This window comes from Heterocephalus glaber, unplaced genomic scaffold (assembly GCF_053883595.1).
Source record: "Heterocephalus glaber isolate CG9 unplaced genomic scaffold, H.glaber_assembly_v1.0 deba00001610, whole genome shotgun sequence".
In the NCBI taxonomy this organism is placed as follows: Eukaryota; Metazoa; Chordata; class Mammalia; order Rodentia; family Bathyergidae; genus Heterocephalus; species Heterocephalus glaber.
The window spans coordinates 17,545,292-17,560,886 of record NW_028258381.1 but is presented as its reverse complement, the minus strand read 5'-3'; the positions used below and the strand labels follow the sequence as shown (position 1 = coordinate 17,560,886).

The following is a 15,595-nucleotide window of genomic DNA, read 5'->3' as shown; positions in this document are numbered from 1 at the left end:
TGCACGTGCTATTGCAAGAACACCGGAATTGGCCCCATCTTCTGTCACAGCCCAAGTTTAATCATTTATATCTCTATAGAGAGAATCCAGAAAAATGTCTAAGCTAGATGTGGTGGTGCCCACCTATAATTTCAACACTCTGGGAGAATCTCAGGTTTAAGGCCCCACTGGACAACTTAGAGAGACTCTGTCTCAAAAGAAAAAATAAAAAGGGTGATGATGTAACTTGGTGCAAAGGCCTTGGGTTCAATTCCCAGAGCAACAAAACCAAACCAAACTGGAGTTCCTGCATTTTCAGATTCAGTGTCCTTATTTATGAAACAGAGACCATAAGAACCTCCTTAAGAGAGTACATGGAACATGCTGCAGTGTATGTAAAGCACTACGCATTGTCCCCAGAACCTGTAGATGACCCACAAGTGCAGTTGTCATTGCTGTTACTGTCTAGGGTCTGTCCTTGTGTTGCCTACTGCCTGGATGAAATCCATCAGCTGTGGGTGAGATCTTGTTATTTTCCTTGTCCTTGCTTCCTGGTCACTTACAGGTAAAGCCTCAACTCAAGAGAGCCAGGATCACAGTCAAACTTTTGTGGGTGGTGGGTCCTTGTATCTTCCCGGAATCTTTCTGCTCCCTCTAAAAAATTAAAAATTGAAAAATTAAATTTCATAGCTGTGTGTTCTGATTCTAAAAGAAATTTAGACATTTTTCTGAGCTCCCAAAAGAACCCTCAGCTCTGGGCGTTGTACCTACTGTGACAGGTACCTGTGTCCTTCCTGAAGGGAACATGACCTTCCCCCTCCAGAATGGCTGGAGTTGTCTCCACAATTCCTGTTAAGCTCTCCCTCCCTCTTTTCCTTTCTTCTTTCTTTTCTTTTGCATATGGATGTCACTCATTTTTAATTCTTTTGTTAATTATTGTTTTCCTTGAGTTTCTTGTCTGTTTATCTAACTCCTTGTGTTAGATATTTACCTCATTAACTGGAAGTGAACTTTGGCTCACCAAAATATATCATTTAAGGGATACAGCTTTTTGAAAGTATTGTTTTAGCACTGTCTTACAATTTTTGAGACTATTTCATATTTTATCAACTTCCGGTATTTCTAACAGATAAATTGTCTGACCCATGACTTTTTAGAAGTCTTTTTTGTTGTTGTTACAGTACTAGAGATTAAACAGACAGCCTTTGCACTGAGCTACTTCCTCAGTCCGTTTTAGTTTTTATCTTGAGACAAGGTCTTGATAGGTCACTCAGCTGCCCAGACTGGACTCCAACTTGTGATCTTCCCACTCAGCTTCTCAGAGTGCTGGGATTACAGGTGTGCATCACCATGCCCAGTTTAGAAATTTTTTTTTAACTGCCAAAGTATATGGGTAGTTTGTGACATTTTTATCATTAATTTCTGGGCTTATTTTTGATTTATGCTCAGAAAAGCTGGCCAGTAGGATAGGTTGAGACTTTCTTTGTGGTCTGCCAGTTGTTTTAATGTTCTGTGCTCCCGTAAAGGGAATGTGTACTTCCTGGAAAATCAAGTGTAGGGTCCAGCAGATCCAACTTCTTGAAGATGTTGTTCATTTCCTTTCTGTTGTTACTAAATTTCCGTCCTTCTGATTTATTGAGTGTCAAGTGATGAGTTAATATTTCTCAGTATCATTGTGTATTTGTTGATTCTCCTTGTAAGGTGTTCTGTTTTTGCAGCACGTATTTTGAAGTTGTGTTGTTAAGTGCATGGTAGTTTATAATTCCTTAGAGTGTCCTGCCAGATTGTTACTTTTATCATTTTGCAATGATTGTATTATTCCTATAAAGCCATTTGCCTTCAAGTCTATTTATGTAATGTTAATATAACTACCCCACTTGTCTTTGGGGTAGTATTTGACTTTATATATTTTATTTATCTGTTTCCATTCTATTTTTTAATATTCATTGTTTTAGTTTCCTGTAGTTTCATACAAATTACTATAAATTTGGTGACATACAACAACAAAAATCTATTCTCAGTTTGATCCCTGGTACCAAAAAAAAAATCTATTCTCTCTAAGTTCTAGGGGCTAGAAATCTGAAATCCAGGTGTGTGTGTGTATGTGTGTGTGTGTGTGTGTGTGTGTGTGTGTGTGTGTATGCGTGCTGGCGATTGAACCCAGGGCCTTCCCTCTGAGCTACATCCCTGGACCTTTATAAAATTTTTGAAAACATTTTTGATACAGGGTCTCACTAAATCACTAAGTTGTCCAGGCTGAGCTTGAACTTGTAGTCCTCTTGCCTCAGCCTGTCAGAGTCCTGGGATTATAGGCAGGGGGTCTAAATTTTTATAGATATTTCAGTTCCAATTCTGTTTCTCTAGAGAACTGGAGTTCCTTACTCTGTGCTTGACTGGGCTCTAAAACTCAACCTTTAGTTAATGGCCACCCACTTTCCTTCTCTGTCAGCAGAGAGGGTCTCAATTCTGGCATTGACTTATCCCTGAGCATTTCCCTTTCTTGCAAGCTCAGCTGTACAGTGTACACAATGTATAATTATTTTATTGAGCATTTCTGTGTTGGAGTGGAAAGTTTTTATGATAGTTAGCTCTCTTTTTTTGCTGTGGAACTGTCCACACAAGGGTTTTTTTAAAAAAATAACTTCATTGAGGATTTTATATATCCCATATCATTCATCTACTTAAAAATGTACCGTTGAGTGGGTTTTAGTATATGCTCAAAGTTGTGTAACCATAACCACAATCTAACTGTAAAATATTTCTAGCATCCCCCAAAGAAAACCCATGCTCTTTAACAGTCACTTCCCACATCCCCTTAACCCTGAGCAACCACTAAGCTACTTTCTGGCCTTATAGATTTGTTTAGTTTATATATCGCATATAAACAGACTCATAGATCATGTGGTCTTTTTTGACCAGCTTGGTTTACCTGACAGTGTTTTCAAGATTCACCCAGGCTGTAGCATGAATCGCTACTTCATTCCTTGTTATTCCTAAATATCCCATTGGAGGGATATATCACATTTAGTTTCTCTATTCACTGCTTGATGGACGTTTCACGAATATAAATAAAGTTACTCTGAACATTTATGTTCTAGTTTTTGTGTGGAATTGCTAGGAGTGGAATTGCTGGGTCACATTGTGAGTCACATGGCAAGTAGAAGAACTGCGATCCCCTTTTCCAAGTGGCTGGTCCATTTTACATTCCCGTTAGTAACCACTTTTTAAAACCAAGCACAGGTGTTTGTACTTGACACAGGAAATGTTTTGAGCCAGGTTGAGATGGCATTATTGGAGTATCTGTTATACACTGAGGTAGGATGTGATATTAAAGACAAGGAATCAAGCCAGGTGTGGTGGTGCATGCCTGTAATCCCAGCTATCTGGGAGGCTGAGGCAGGACAACTGTAAGTTTGAGCCCAGCCTGGACAATTTAGTGATGTAGTGAGACTCTGTTTCAATGTAAAACGTAAAAGGGGCTGGGAATATAGTTCAGTGTATAGGCTCTGAACCCACTGCTGCCCAAATTAAAATAAGATGTATAAAATAAAATAAAGACAATAAACCAGGCAGGAAATGTTGGCTAATTTAAGTCTTAGCTGATGGGGTCTGTATGGGCAGGTGGCAGGGCAAAAGGGTTAGGATTCCTAAAGAACATGTTGAACTGTGGAAACGATTCCCAGGCAGAAGAAAGATGTTCATCTGAGATCTACTCTGACCTGCTTGCCTAACCTTTGCTTTTGATCTTTTTTTTTTTTTTTGCTTTTGATCTTGACATTACAGAAAATACGTTTCTGTTTTCAGACAAACAGGCCTTGCTGTTGTGTGATGGGGAGGCATGACCTGAGCAGATTAGGTGGCTTTTAACTTCCCTAGGGATGTCTTCTTGGGAGGTCTGGGTCCTCCTTGGCCCACCATTAAAGCCACTGTGTACATCTCTGGTTCACACTCATCCTGCCAATAGTGTCGAAGAAATGCTGGGTATTGGACACACAAACTGTCGTGTGTGTGTGTGTGTGTGTGTGTGTGTGTGTGTATGTGTATACTGAGTAGCTGGAGCATTTGAAATGGCAAAAGGGAATGAAAGCCATAACAGCCAAAGTTTCCTAGCTAAGTAGTAAAAACTCTCATAACTGTAGGATTTAAAAATTGCCCATCAAGTTGTTTATCGTCTAATGGAACAAGAAGTGCAAAGCTGCTGGCATTCTGGGAACTTGAATTGCTCAGGAGGCTTATTACAGAGGCCTCCTCTTTACTTCGCATGGTTATCACCCTTATGGGTTTCTTTTTTCTTTGTGATTTATTCTCTAACATTTTGTATTGCCTTTGGCCATTTAGATGAAATTTAAATAAAACCATTAGGTAAAAAGCCATGTCAGGCTGTTGAATGCTTTGAACTCATGATAAAATCAATCTGCACGGTCATTCTCCGTTTAAATGAAACAGAAACCCCTGGCAGCTACCTGTTATTTGCTGCTCTGACTCTGTGATGTACCAGGTTCTTTCTGGCAGACCCAGCCTTGTTGTGATTGCCCCATGGAGGAAGGAAACGAGGCATGAATAATAGTCCCAATTTGTCCCATTTTGTGTGTCCCTCTTGGCCTTCATTTTTCCCATGTCAGTTGACCTCTCCTGTTTGTTGGCCCTGTTCCATCTCCTAATTGGCAACCAGCCTTTAACCCTACAACTCTTGTTGCCGTAACCTGCTCTTCATAAAAATATTTTTAGGGTATATACCTGGGATTGATAAATTGAGGACATAATTTTTTCTGCAACAGATGACATTCTGATTCCTATGACTGTTTCTGAGATTGAGTGCCACGTCCTGGTATGGTATTTTTCAAGTAATTCTTCTTCCTCTTTTTCTAGGTTTATCCAAATCCCTTGGGCTCATTGAAGGTTATGGTGGACGGGGAAGAGGGGGCCTTCCTGCCACCCTTTCCCCAGCGGAAGAAGAAAAAGCCAAGGGACCCCATGAGAAGTATGGGTACAATTCCTACCTCAGTGAAAAAATTTCACTGGATCGTTCCATTCCGGATTATCGTCCCACCAAGTAAGTTCTGGTTCGATCATTCAGACATGGTCATATGGATGGGTTACACTGTGAATCTGTGACATTTCCTCTTTTTTAACTGACATGGGGAAATCACTCAGTCTCTTCCATAATCAGTCAACCAAGAACTGTTGCTTATGAAATATTAGCTAAATAAAAAAATTAAATTGTTGTCACAATGACCCAGAAACATACAAAAAAGTCCTCAATACAAAATGTTTACATTTAAATATATCACCTTAATCATATTACCTAAAGGCAACAACAATTAAAGTTTTAATATACTGAGTCCAGTTTTATTCAGATTGTGAGCCTATGAAATACTGGTTTTATGCTTTTTATTTGACATCATAAGGCTTTTTGATGTTATTGATTATAATCATTATTTCCACTATTGGAAATTTCAATTACTTTCAATTTTTCATTATTATATATAACATTAATCAATACTTCTTCTCATTCACATCTTTATGTGTATTGATTTGGTATTTATTTTCCTAATCCACAGCTCTAAAGGTATAATCCTTGTGTCACAGTTTCAGGATATTTTTGGAGGCTCTAGAGACATGTAATTTTTTTTTTCAAGAATGTATAGAAATTTATACTCCTATTAGAATTTTACTAGACCCAATACTGGGTATTCGCATTTAAAAACTGCTTTTCCAAGTTGATAGGTGAGAAGGTACATTTTGTTATTGTTTCACCTTATACTTTTGTTGTTTGAAATTCTTGCCTTTTAAAAAGTTTGAGTGTATCTTGGTTGGCTTATGGGAAGTCTTTGTTTTATACTCTTTGTTTTAGGAATTATTTTCTTTGTTTGAAATAGAGAAAGAAGGTTGTATGTGGAGCCTAGATGCTGGACAAAGAGTCCCTATTTTCTAAGTAGAACTCCACTTTGGCCTCTCAAACAAATTCTCGATTTTCTGTTAGGCTTGTAGTGTCGCTATTTTTCTAGTTAGAGTGTGCCCTTGGTTGGAGTAGATTATTTCTTTTTCAAATGGATTTTGTGCAAATCAGTTAAGTATCCTGGTTACTGAGAAAAATAAATTCAAGATAAAGAAAATTATCTTAAATGGATTTAAAATTGCAGCATTAGCTGAGAAACCTGTTAAATCTCCCTCTCCACCTAATAAGCATACATTCATTTTGAATCACTGGGAAAATATACATCAGCCCCATTGTAAGCTATTTTGTGTTCTTCGACTTGCGCTCTCAAAAACATCTGGCTGTTTTCATTTCCTAGTGCTCTGTGATTAGCTTTTCTTATTTGGATGTTGGCAAATAAACATGGCCATATTATTTTTTGTTCTCTTATGAAAATGTCTCCACCATGCAACTTACTGGAAATGGGACAGTTGAACGAATATTGATGGGCACCTATTGTGTTGGGTGGTTTTCCTCACAGTAGAGACAGAACAGTGGATGAGACACAGCCCTGGCCTACTTACTTCTCTTTCTTGGGGAAGGAGACAGATAGGAAACAGAGCCATTTGGCAGAAGGTGATGGATATGGTGTGGGTCAGGCATGAGATACACACTGCATGTGCAGGGAAGGTCCAAGGGTTTCCTGCTTGAGAGGATGCCTGAGCTAAATCTTGATAGATGGCCAAAGGTTAGGAAACAGAGGAGAGGGATAAGGGTGGAACAGGCAGGGAAGCAGCAAGAGTGCACTTGGGTGTGATGTGCTTGGGAGGGAACCATTGCTCAGAATTGCTTTGTGGTGCACCATGATGAGGCAAACTCAACACTTACATTTGGTTCCCTCTGCAACAACTGAAATGCTAATGAAGGAGCAGAGAGGATGGCAACCCATAAGGCAAGACTAAACAGGGTCGGTGATGATGGTAGGGAAGAAACACGTACAAAATATTGGAAAATGGAAAGAGAACAAGCAAACGTAACATGGGGAAACTGTGACCTAACCTGTGTGAGACGAGTAGAGATGGTGGGAGCAGAAGAATGTAGCTCAATCAGAACTCCAGCGATATAGGAACTGAACATGCCAGGTGTTTCTAGTGGCTGGGAGGTGCATTTGAATGGAAGGGTTATAGTTATATCCACATATACTTGTTTTTCAACTTCGCATAGCCAGAGACTGCCTTCTGCCCCAGCACAATGTGGGAGGTTTTCTCCTCACTGAACTCTGGGCTTTAGTTCAGAGAGGGAGATTAGGACAGAGACTAATGAAATTGCAGACCTAATGGAGACATTTCCAGCTTCATTATTCCTCCAGGCTCTCAGGCACCTATAGGCAAGAGTTTGAAGACCTCATTAGAAGAAAAAAAGCTTAAGGAAAACATCATAGATCTGACAGTTAAGGGTACCCCCAAATGACTGAATTTTGCTAATTTTCTATCAATATGGGTGCCTCTTGTAAAACTCTGTCCTTCTACACAAAGCTGTCGTAAAATCAGAAGGAACAGCCCAGGGGCCTTAGACAGTTCACTGGAGTCTGGTATAAAATACCTTAACAGCAGCAGCAACAGAAAGAAAGCAGTTGGAGGAAACAGATTACAGACTTTAAAAGTATAATTGACTTAGAGAAATCATGGAGTGTTTCTGTTTTGCTCACAAAACAAGGACAAATAACTATGTGACTAATAAAGAGAATAAAAAATCTTGGAAGTTAAAATTTAGGTAGAAATAAATAATTCATTAAAAGGTTGGATGATAACATTGAGGAAATCTTTTGAAAAATAAAAAAGAGAGAGATGAAAAACAAGAGAGGAAAGATCAAATAAGAATTAGATCAACTCAGTAGGCTCAACATCCACTATCAGGGATATCAGAGAGAACAACAACAACAACAACAGCAATTAAACACAGAGAAGAAAATCATCAAACAAATCACACAAGAAAAATTTCCAGAATTGAAAGGTGTTAGATTTTAGATTAGAAGATCCCATCCTTTGACTGCATAATTTATGAAAAGAAAAACATTAAGCACACATCAAGAAATCTAAATGTAAAATTTCAAAGCACCTTGAATGAAGAAAAATCCCTAAAAGCTTTGAGAGGGAAAATGCTGATCATATATACTTGGTGTTGGATTTCTCAGTAGCAACATTTATGATTAGAAGATAGTAGAGCAGTGCTTAAATAATTTTGAAAGAAAAGAATTATTTGCAGCTTAGAATTCTATGGTCAGTCATAGAATACTTTGGGCCAGGAGCAAGCACAAAGTAATTGCATTGCAGATTATGTAGGGTCTCATCAATTTTATCTTCCTTGCAGTGTGTTCTCAGAAAGCTACTTAAGCGTATGCTCCAGTAGAACAAAGAAGTAATATAAGAAAGAAATAATAGAACCTAGGACACTAATGGCGAACATTTTAGAGACTGAGTGCCCAAACTGCAACTCAAAACCTACTTACTATTTGCAAACTCCCAACAGTACAATTAAACCTGAATATTGAGGTTTTAGTTTAGAAAAAAACAAAACAAAAGTATTATCCAGTGTTTGGCTGCTGGGGCAACTTGGCTTACATGCCAGTGGCCACTCATCTAGGAAATGGAAGTTCAGATAGGCGAATGCTGCAGGCAAATCCTAGAGAAATGCTAAAGGAATGTTCCATGGTGACAGCTATGAGGCATGTCAAGAGACCAACCATTTCACCATTCTAGGAGGTGCGTTTTGCAGAAAAATTGGGCAGGGGAGCACATTGAATTGTTTGATTGCCTAGTTTTTGACTACATGAAGATTTTGGTGAACATTTTTTCTGAAGGTTTGGGACTATTTACTTATAGACACAGAAAGCTAAGCTTGTGAAAAACCAAACCAATTATTTACTGATAATTGGTACAGATAAAAGCATGCCAAGAAAGGAATTTCAGCTCCATATACTCTGTGGCTTAGCTTATATGTAACTATGTAAATGTATAATATTGCATGATATAATTATATAAATGTAAATATTGCACATTGATTTATGCACAAGTTAACATATAACTATATTGGAAGGTGATGGAGGCGAAGTATATGTGGTGTGAATAGTGTAAGAAAATTAAATCTTCATCTTCTGTAATAGAAAATCAATATCTAAAACTTACACATCAGAAAATAGTAACATGATCATTATTATTTGAAAACATGGAGGTTACCGAAGTGTTGTGAGACAGTATGATAGTTAACTGATTGTGTCAACTTGAGTAAGAAACACCCAGCTAAATTGGATCAGCATAGTTTTGGGTGTGGAAGACCCATTCTAGGGAGGCTTGTCAACAGAATGATATAAAAGGGAAATGAAGAAGGAAGACACGCTTCTGTTTTTTCAGCGGGACACCAGTCTTCACCTTTACCTTGGACATCATCTCCTGGCTTCCAGCACAGGCTCTTCAGCCTTTCAGTGTGAGCTCTTTAGCCTTCCAGCATAGATCCTTCAGCCTTCCAGCATAGATCCTTCAGCCTTCCACTGCAGACCCTTCAGCCGTCTGATACAGACTTGCACAGGACACTGCATTGAGCTCCAGGCCTTCGACTGGATTCTTTGAGTCTTTAGTGTACAGACAGATCTTTTGCGCTCTTCTGCACCTGACTCTGTGTGCGGCCATTGTAAGCCAATCTTATAAATTTTTATGTATTTGTTTATCTTGCATTAAATCTGTTTCTCTAGTAAGCACTGACCAATACAGACTGTGTATGTTTTGTCTTACTAAATAACATTTCAGTTAAATTATAAATACAAATCTACGCCAAAAATTAAGTGCAAGACAGGTGGAGTGAATGGTAGAAGAAAGAGTTGGAGAACTGGGTGAAATGACATGATCATATTAGCCTTTTTCCATTATACTGGCAGCTGTACATTGTATACATTTGAAAGTGGAATTTGAGAGAAATTTGAGCACATACCCACTGGCCATACATGGTAACCAAAGGCACCATTGTAAATTCTGAGTGCCACAGAAAAAGTTACCAAATTAGCCTTTTTAATTGGAAATGAATCCTTGCCATCAAAAAGCAGCAAGAACCTTGCCTGTAAAAGTAGCGTGTGCGACATTTGAAATCTAAAGACATGGAGGAGAAGGCTGTGTGGGGCTAGAAGTATTTTCTTCCTACAGAGAAATTAGCCCCTATGAACAGGATCTTGTTTTTAAGCCCCAAATGGCTCTCACAAGTTTCTGAGAGTACTTAAGTAGGCAAGCTTCTCTGCAGTTTTAAACAGAGCCTCAACTTGCTTTAATTCCTGTTGTTTTACTACTATTTTACACTTGAGAAAATTGTTTCTCTTATAAATATGAATGAAGTTTTAGGTAGTAGTGAGATTAACCATTTGCTTGTCATATTTCATGCAAATGGATTCTGAAATGTTGTTTTCCATTTTATTTTAATTCTGTGATTCTTTATTTTCCCACTGGACAGATATTTTAAATTTGTATGACTCAAAGTGTCTTTCCCTTTTCATTTCCTCACTGCACTGCTTTAAAGCTGAGAAAGATATCATCCCTCAGAATACTTATAAATATTCCATTTTGTTTTGTGCTTTTCTTCTATCACTCTCTTATATTTCGCTCCTCCATCCACTGAGAGTTTATTTTGAAATATGGTACAGATTTGTGTCTTTTGCTTTAAATGTCTGTATGTCTTTGTGCAAAACAGCCTTTTCACAATAATTTTGTAAACAACTCTACTGTTTCTCTTATTTAGAGGTGCTAAATGTATTGGATTTTATGCTTTTTATATAAAATTTTGTTTGTTTTTGGACACTTGGAGCCATTCTTTTGTTTATTTCTTTAGTTTTATTCTTTTCTCTTTCCTTTCTTTCTTTCTCTCTCTGTGTGTGTGTGTGTGTGTGTGTGTGTGTGTGTGTGTTTGACTTTTTTAAATGCTTACTTGAAGTCTCCAGTCCTTCAGGCACTACAGCTGGCTGTACAGAGAGGAGTGGCCTTGCCTGGCCCCTGGACATCAGAGGGAGTGGGGGCAGGTGGCTATTTAAAAATTCTTTGAGCCACTTCCAGAGGGCTTTGAAACAAAGATAAGCCAATGAGCAGTTCTGGAAGAGGCAGAACACTGCACAGAGGTGACCTCCATCTTTATTTCCCATTGCAGCTTATTCATTTACTTACTCAATGGACGCAATAATCGTACATATTTATAGGGTACAGGGTGATACATTTGATACATGTATACAATGTATAATGATCAAATCAGAATAATTCGCATTTTCTACTGTCTTAAACATTTATCATTTCTTTGTGTTGGGAGCTTTCATACTCCTTGTTCTTTATGAAAAATATAATAAACTGTGCTAAACTATCATCATGTTATTATGCTTTGGAGCATGATAATGTATTCCTCCTATTTAATTACATTTTGGTACGAGTTTCCAGCTTCTCTCTAGCCACCCTCTCCCCTTCTTTCTTAGCCTCTGGTAACTACTCTTCTATTTTCTATTTCTATGAGATCAGCTTCTTTTAGTTTGCACATATGATTGAGAACATGCTATATTTTTCCTCCTGTGTCTGGCTTATTTCATTTAAGATGTTCTCTGGTTACATTCATCCTATAAAATGATCTCATTCTTTTTTTTAATTGATGAATAATATTTCATCGTGTACATAAACCACTTTTTTCCTTTTTTTTATGCTGAAGTTGAACCCAGGGACCTATCCACTGAACTACCTCCCCAGCCTTTTAAAATTTTATTTTATTTTATTTTATTTTATTTTATTTTATTTTATTTTGAGACAGGGTTACTAAGTCACTAAGGTGTTCAGGCTGGGCTTGAATTTGCAGTCCTCCTGCCTCAGCTTCTCGGAGTGCTGGGATTACACATATATGCCAGTATACTTGTATCACAATTTCTTTATTCATTTATCTGTCAGTGAACACCTTAGTTGACTCCATATCTTGGCTACTATGAATAACGATGTTATCAACATAAGGGTGCGGGCATCTTTTCCATATACTGATTTCAGTTCTCTGGATATACAGTATACCCTAGTGGGCTAGCTAGACCATGTGGTAGTTCTACTTTTGTTTTTTTGCAGAATCTCTGCAATGTTCTCCAAAAATGACTGTTTTAATTTACCTTTCCAGCAACAAGGTATAAGATTTCCCCTTTCTCCACATCACCCGGTATTTGTTATTTTTTGACTTTTTGAATATTGCCATTCTAACTGGGCTGATAGGATACCTCATTGTGGTTCTGATTTACAGTTCTCTGATGATTAATGATACTGAGAACTTTTCACATACTCATTGACTATTTGTATATCCTCTTTTGAGAAATGTCTGTTCAAATAATTTACCCATTTTTAATTGTATCATTTGTTTTTTGTTGTTCAGTTTGAGTTCCTTGTGTGTTCTGAATGCTAATCCTTTGTTGAATGAATAGTTTGTGAGTATTTTCCATTTTGCAAGTTGTCTCTTCACTGGGTTGTTTCCTTTGCTGTATGAAAGATTCCTAATTTGACATGATTCCATTGGTCTACTTTTGCTTTTGTTGCTTGTATTTTTGGATCTTGTAAAATGATTGTCTATATCAATGTCTTGAGGTATTTCTCCTGTTTTCTTTTAGTAGTTTCATATTTTACATTTTGATCTTTGATCCACTTTGAGTTGGTTTTTGTATATGAGGAGAGATAGGGGTGTGGTTTCATTCATATAATGTCTAGTTTTCCCATTTCCATTTATTGTATTGAAGAGGCTGCCTTTTCACCAATATGTATTTTTGGCACCTTTTTGCAATTCATTGCTTGTAGCTGTGTGCATTTATTTCTCATTCTCTGTTCTGTTCCACTGGTCTATATTCAGTTTCTGTGCTAGCAACGTGTTACTGTAGTTACTGTGGCTCTGTAGTGTGCTTGAGATTTGGTCACTCAGGGTTTTTTTGTTGTTCTGTATGAATTTCAGGATGGTTTTTCCTATATTTTGTGCAGAATCTCATTGGTATTTTATGGGGATTGACTGATTTTAAGTATGAGCAAGAATTTTTGCTCTAAAGAGAGAAAGAGAAAGTAGTAGGTAGCTAAACCTGTGAAAAAGCAAAACAATTCTTAAGAAGAAGGGAAAATCTCTTGAAGAAAGAAATTGTAATTCCATGCATTCTCTAACTCAGGCAACTGGAAAAGTTCTTGGATTTGGGAATTAGGGAAACTAGAAAGCTTTTGGCTAGAGCATAGCTTCCAAAGTAAACTGTGAGGAAAAGTTAACACGGGGAAATGGTCAGATTGTGAAATGCTTCATATTCCAGCCCTGTGTTGGGGTGGGGACTTTATCATTGTCATGCAATGCCAGTGAAGGAGGCAAGATATTATTACTGTTATGATCCTACCTCATTTTTTAAGGTAATGATAACTGTGGAAGAAATACAGAGATAGATTAGTGGAGAGAGGGGTTGGTATCAGGAAGGCTAAATGTAACTCCCTTTTCCAATCAGGCAACATTTATTGAAACCTATATAGGGGGAGAAGGAGGGGCTTCTAATAACACAACAAGCATTTTATTATTATCATGCTACATTTTGGAAATTGTTTCTCTGTAAAACACTAAGCAAGGATGAAGCAAAAGGGTTGGATTCAAGAAAAACTTCCCGAGAACCGGCAAAATGAGGCAGTTTAATTGGATGTGGCCAGAATGGGTGTGCGGGGAAGTTTCTAGCTTGGGTGATGGAGTGGAAGTGATTTCGTTAATCAGGAGAGAGACTTTTGCAGTGGTTCATGTTTTGTGAGGAGGCTAGCAGTTCTGCTCATCTGAGGGTCCCCGTAGTGTAGTTTGCTCATGGTAACTAGATGGCATGAACCTCTCACCTCTTTATTATTTGACTATATGTGTGTGAGTGAACTGGAAACATTTGGTGACACTGGAATCCAGGCATGACTTTATAACCATCACTCTTTGCCCTTGCTGATACATACCATTCTATATCATCGAGTGGCATATTAATTATCTGCTTGCCCAATTATCTCCTAATATGAGGGAGGGACCACCTGGAGCACAGAAACCTGTGTCTGCTTATTAAAGCCAACGTTGAGATCCCTGTACACATTTTACAGCATGCTTCTTCCTCTCAGACCATGTACATGATTTATGGGCAGTTTCTACTGCTGTTATCTTCAATTTCTCCTTTGGCCTCCTGCTTATAAATCCAGATGCCAGGTTTGTTTGGAATTCATTTTGCTTCACTCCGAAATTCTCTTCTTTCCTTTATTGCGGCAAACTCTAACCCATTGTATCCCAGCAACGTCTGCTTTGGAAATGGACATCGTAAGACATCTGTGGATCATCTTCGTGTTATGTCCAGTGAATGGATTCATGTTGGGCTCTGGGGGAGGAGAACTGAGTCTGGGATATTTGGGTACCAACCAAGTGCAAGGATCATTTTACATGAATCCATATGTGAGTTGTGTGCATATGTGGGTTACAGTGTTATAATTTAGTGGGATGAATCTACTTATTGGTCACACCCAACTCAAATTTCCCTCCCTGGTGAAATGGATGGGTCTGATTATTGTCACTGTAACAGTGATGAGCTTTTTAAAAATCTGAATCATTCCTCTGGCCATGGATACCCTGTGTCTCACAGGTTGCTTTGCAAATAGAGTTCAAGCCCCCTGATGAAGGTCAAGACTCCCAGATTAGGCTTTCTCTCTCACAGATGTGGGCTCAGAGGGTGTCTGTCCAATGAAAACTTGTTGGTTGGAACAATAAAACAGTTCATGGTCAGAGGTGTCTCTGAATCACCAGCCACAGTAATTATTTCCTTTTATTGACTGCCTTTTATGTTTTTGTCACTGTGCTGCATGTTTTATTGATCTCATTTAAATTTAACCACTCTCTGAAGTAGTTGTTACCATCCCTGTTTTATAAATGAGGCAGAGTGGAGGGCATGGGGAGGTTATGCCACCTGCCTGAGGTCACACGGCCAGTGTGGAGCCCCGAGGCCAGCCCACCACTGGGTGAGACTTCAGGATCTGTGAGTGTCCGCCCCAGCTATGCTGCCTCTTTGGGAACAGTCTTGCCTAACCTTTCACAGCTGTAGAAGGGAACCTTGTTCTTTGTGGTGGCCTTGCCAGAGAGAAAAGAAATGTTGTATCTTAGAGAAAGAGGATAATTTCTTTGGGGAATGTGTGTGTGTGTGTGTGTGTGTGTGTGTGTGTGTGTGTGTGTGTTCATTTTACTTTCATTTTCTTTTCTTACTCCTTTTCAAGTTTTCCAGCTACAGAATTTTAATACAGAGGGCCTGTGTTTTGAATCTGCTTAACTTGTCCATGTGGCCTCCTGGTACCTAGTGGGATAGAGCTGCTACCGTCTTTATTTCTTCACTAATTCAGCAAAACGTTGTTTAACATTATTAGGTGTAGGAAATGTCTTACCATAGAATTTATTTTACCCAGAGGCCTAATTAGAAGGAACTTCATTTACTAAAACTGGTCCACACCCAGCATTGGGATGGAAGGGTGATGCAGAAGGAGATATGGAAAGCAGGGTCCCCACTCATTTAAAATGTGGGGGTGATACAGGGCCTAAAGTCTTTATGGCAGAATGTTGGTCACATTTTGATGGGTTCTCTAGGTCTCACGAGACACCTGGGACACTCGAAAACCTAAATAAAAGAGAGTTTCA

At 38.5% G+C, this 15,595-nt stretch overlaps 1 protein-coding gene across 1 annotated transcript in view; it reads left to right on the top strand.

Annotated features, from left to right (window-relative positions):
- The window catches only part of Galnt17 (polypeptide N-acetylgalactosaminyltransferase 17), a 488,817-nt gene that overhangs the window by 168,087 nt on the left and 305,135 nt on the right, over window positions 1-15,595 (top strand). Inside the window, exon 2 of the mRNA XM_004840005.4 lies at window positions 4,849-5,032. Coding sequence (XP_004840062.1) covers window positions 4,849-5,032 — 184 coding nt within the window. The remainder of the gene's footprint in view (window positions 1-4,848; window positions 5,033-15,595) is intronic.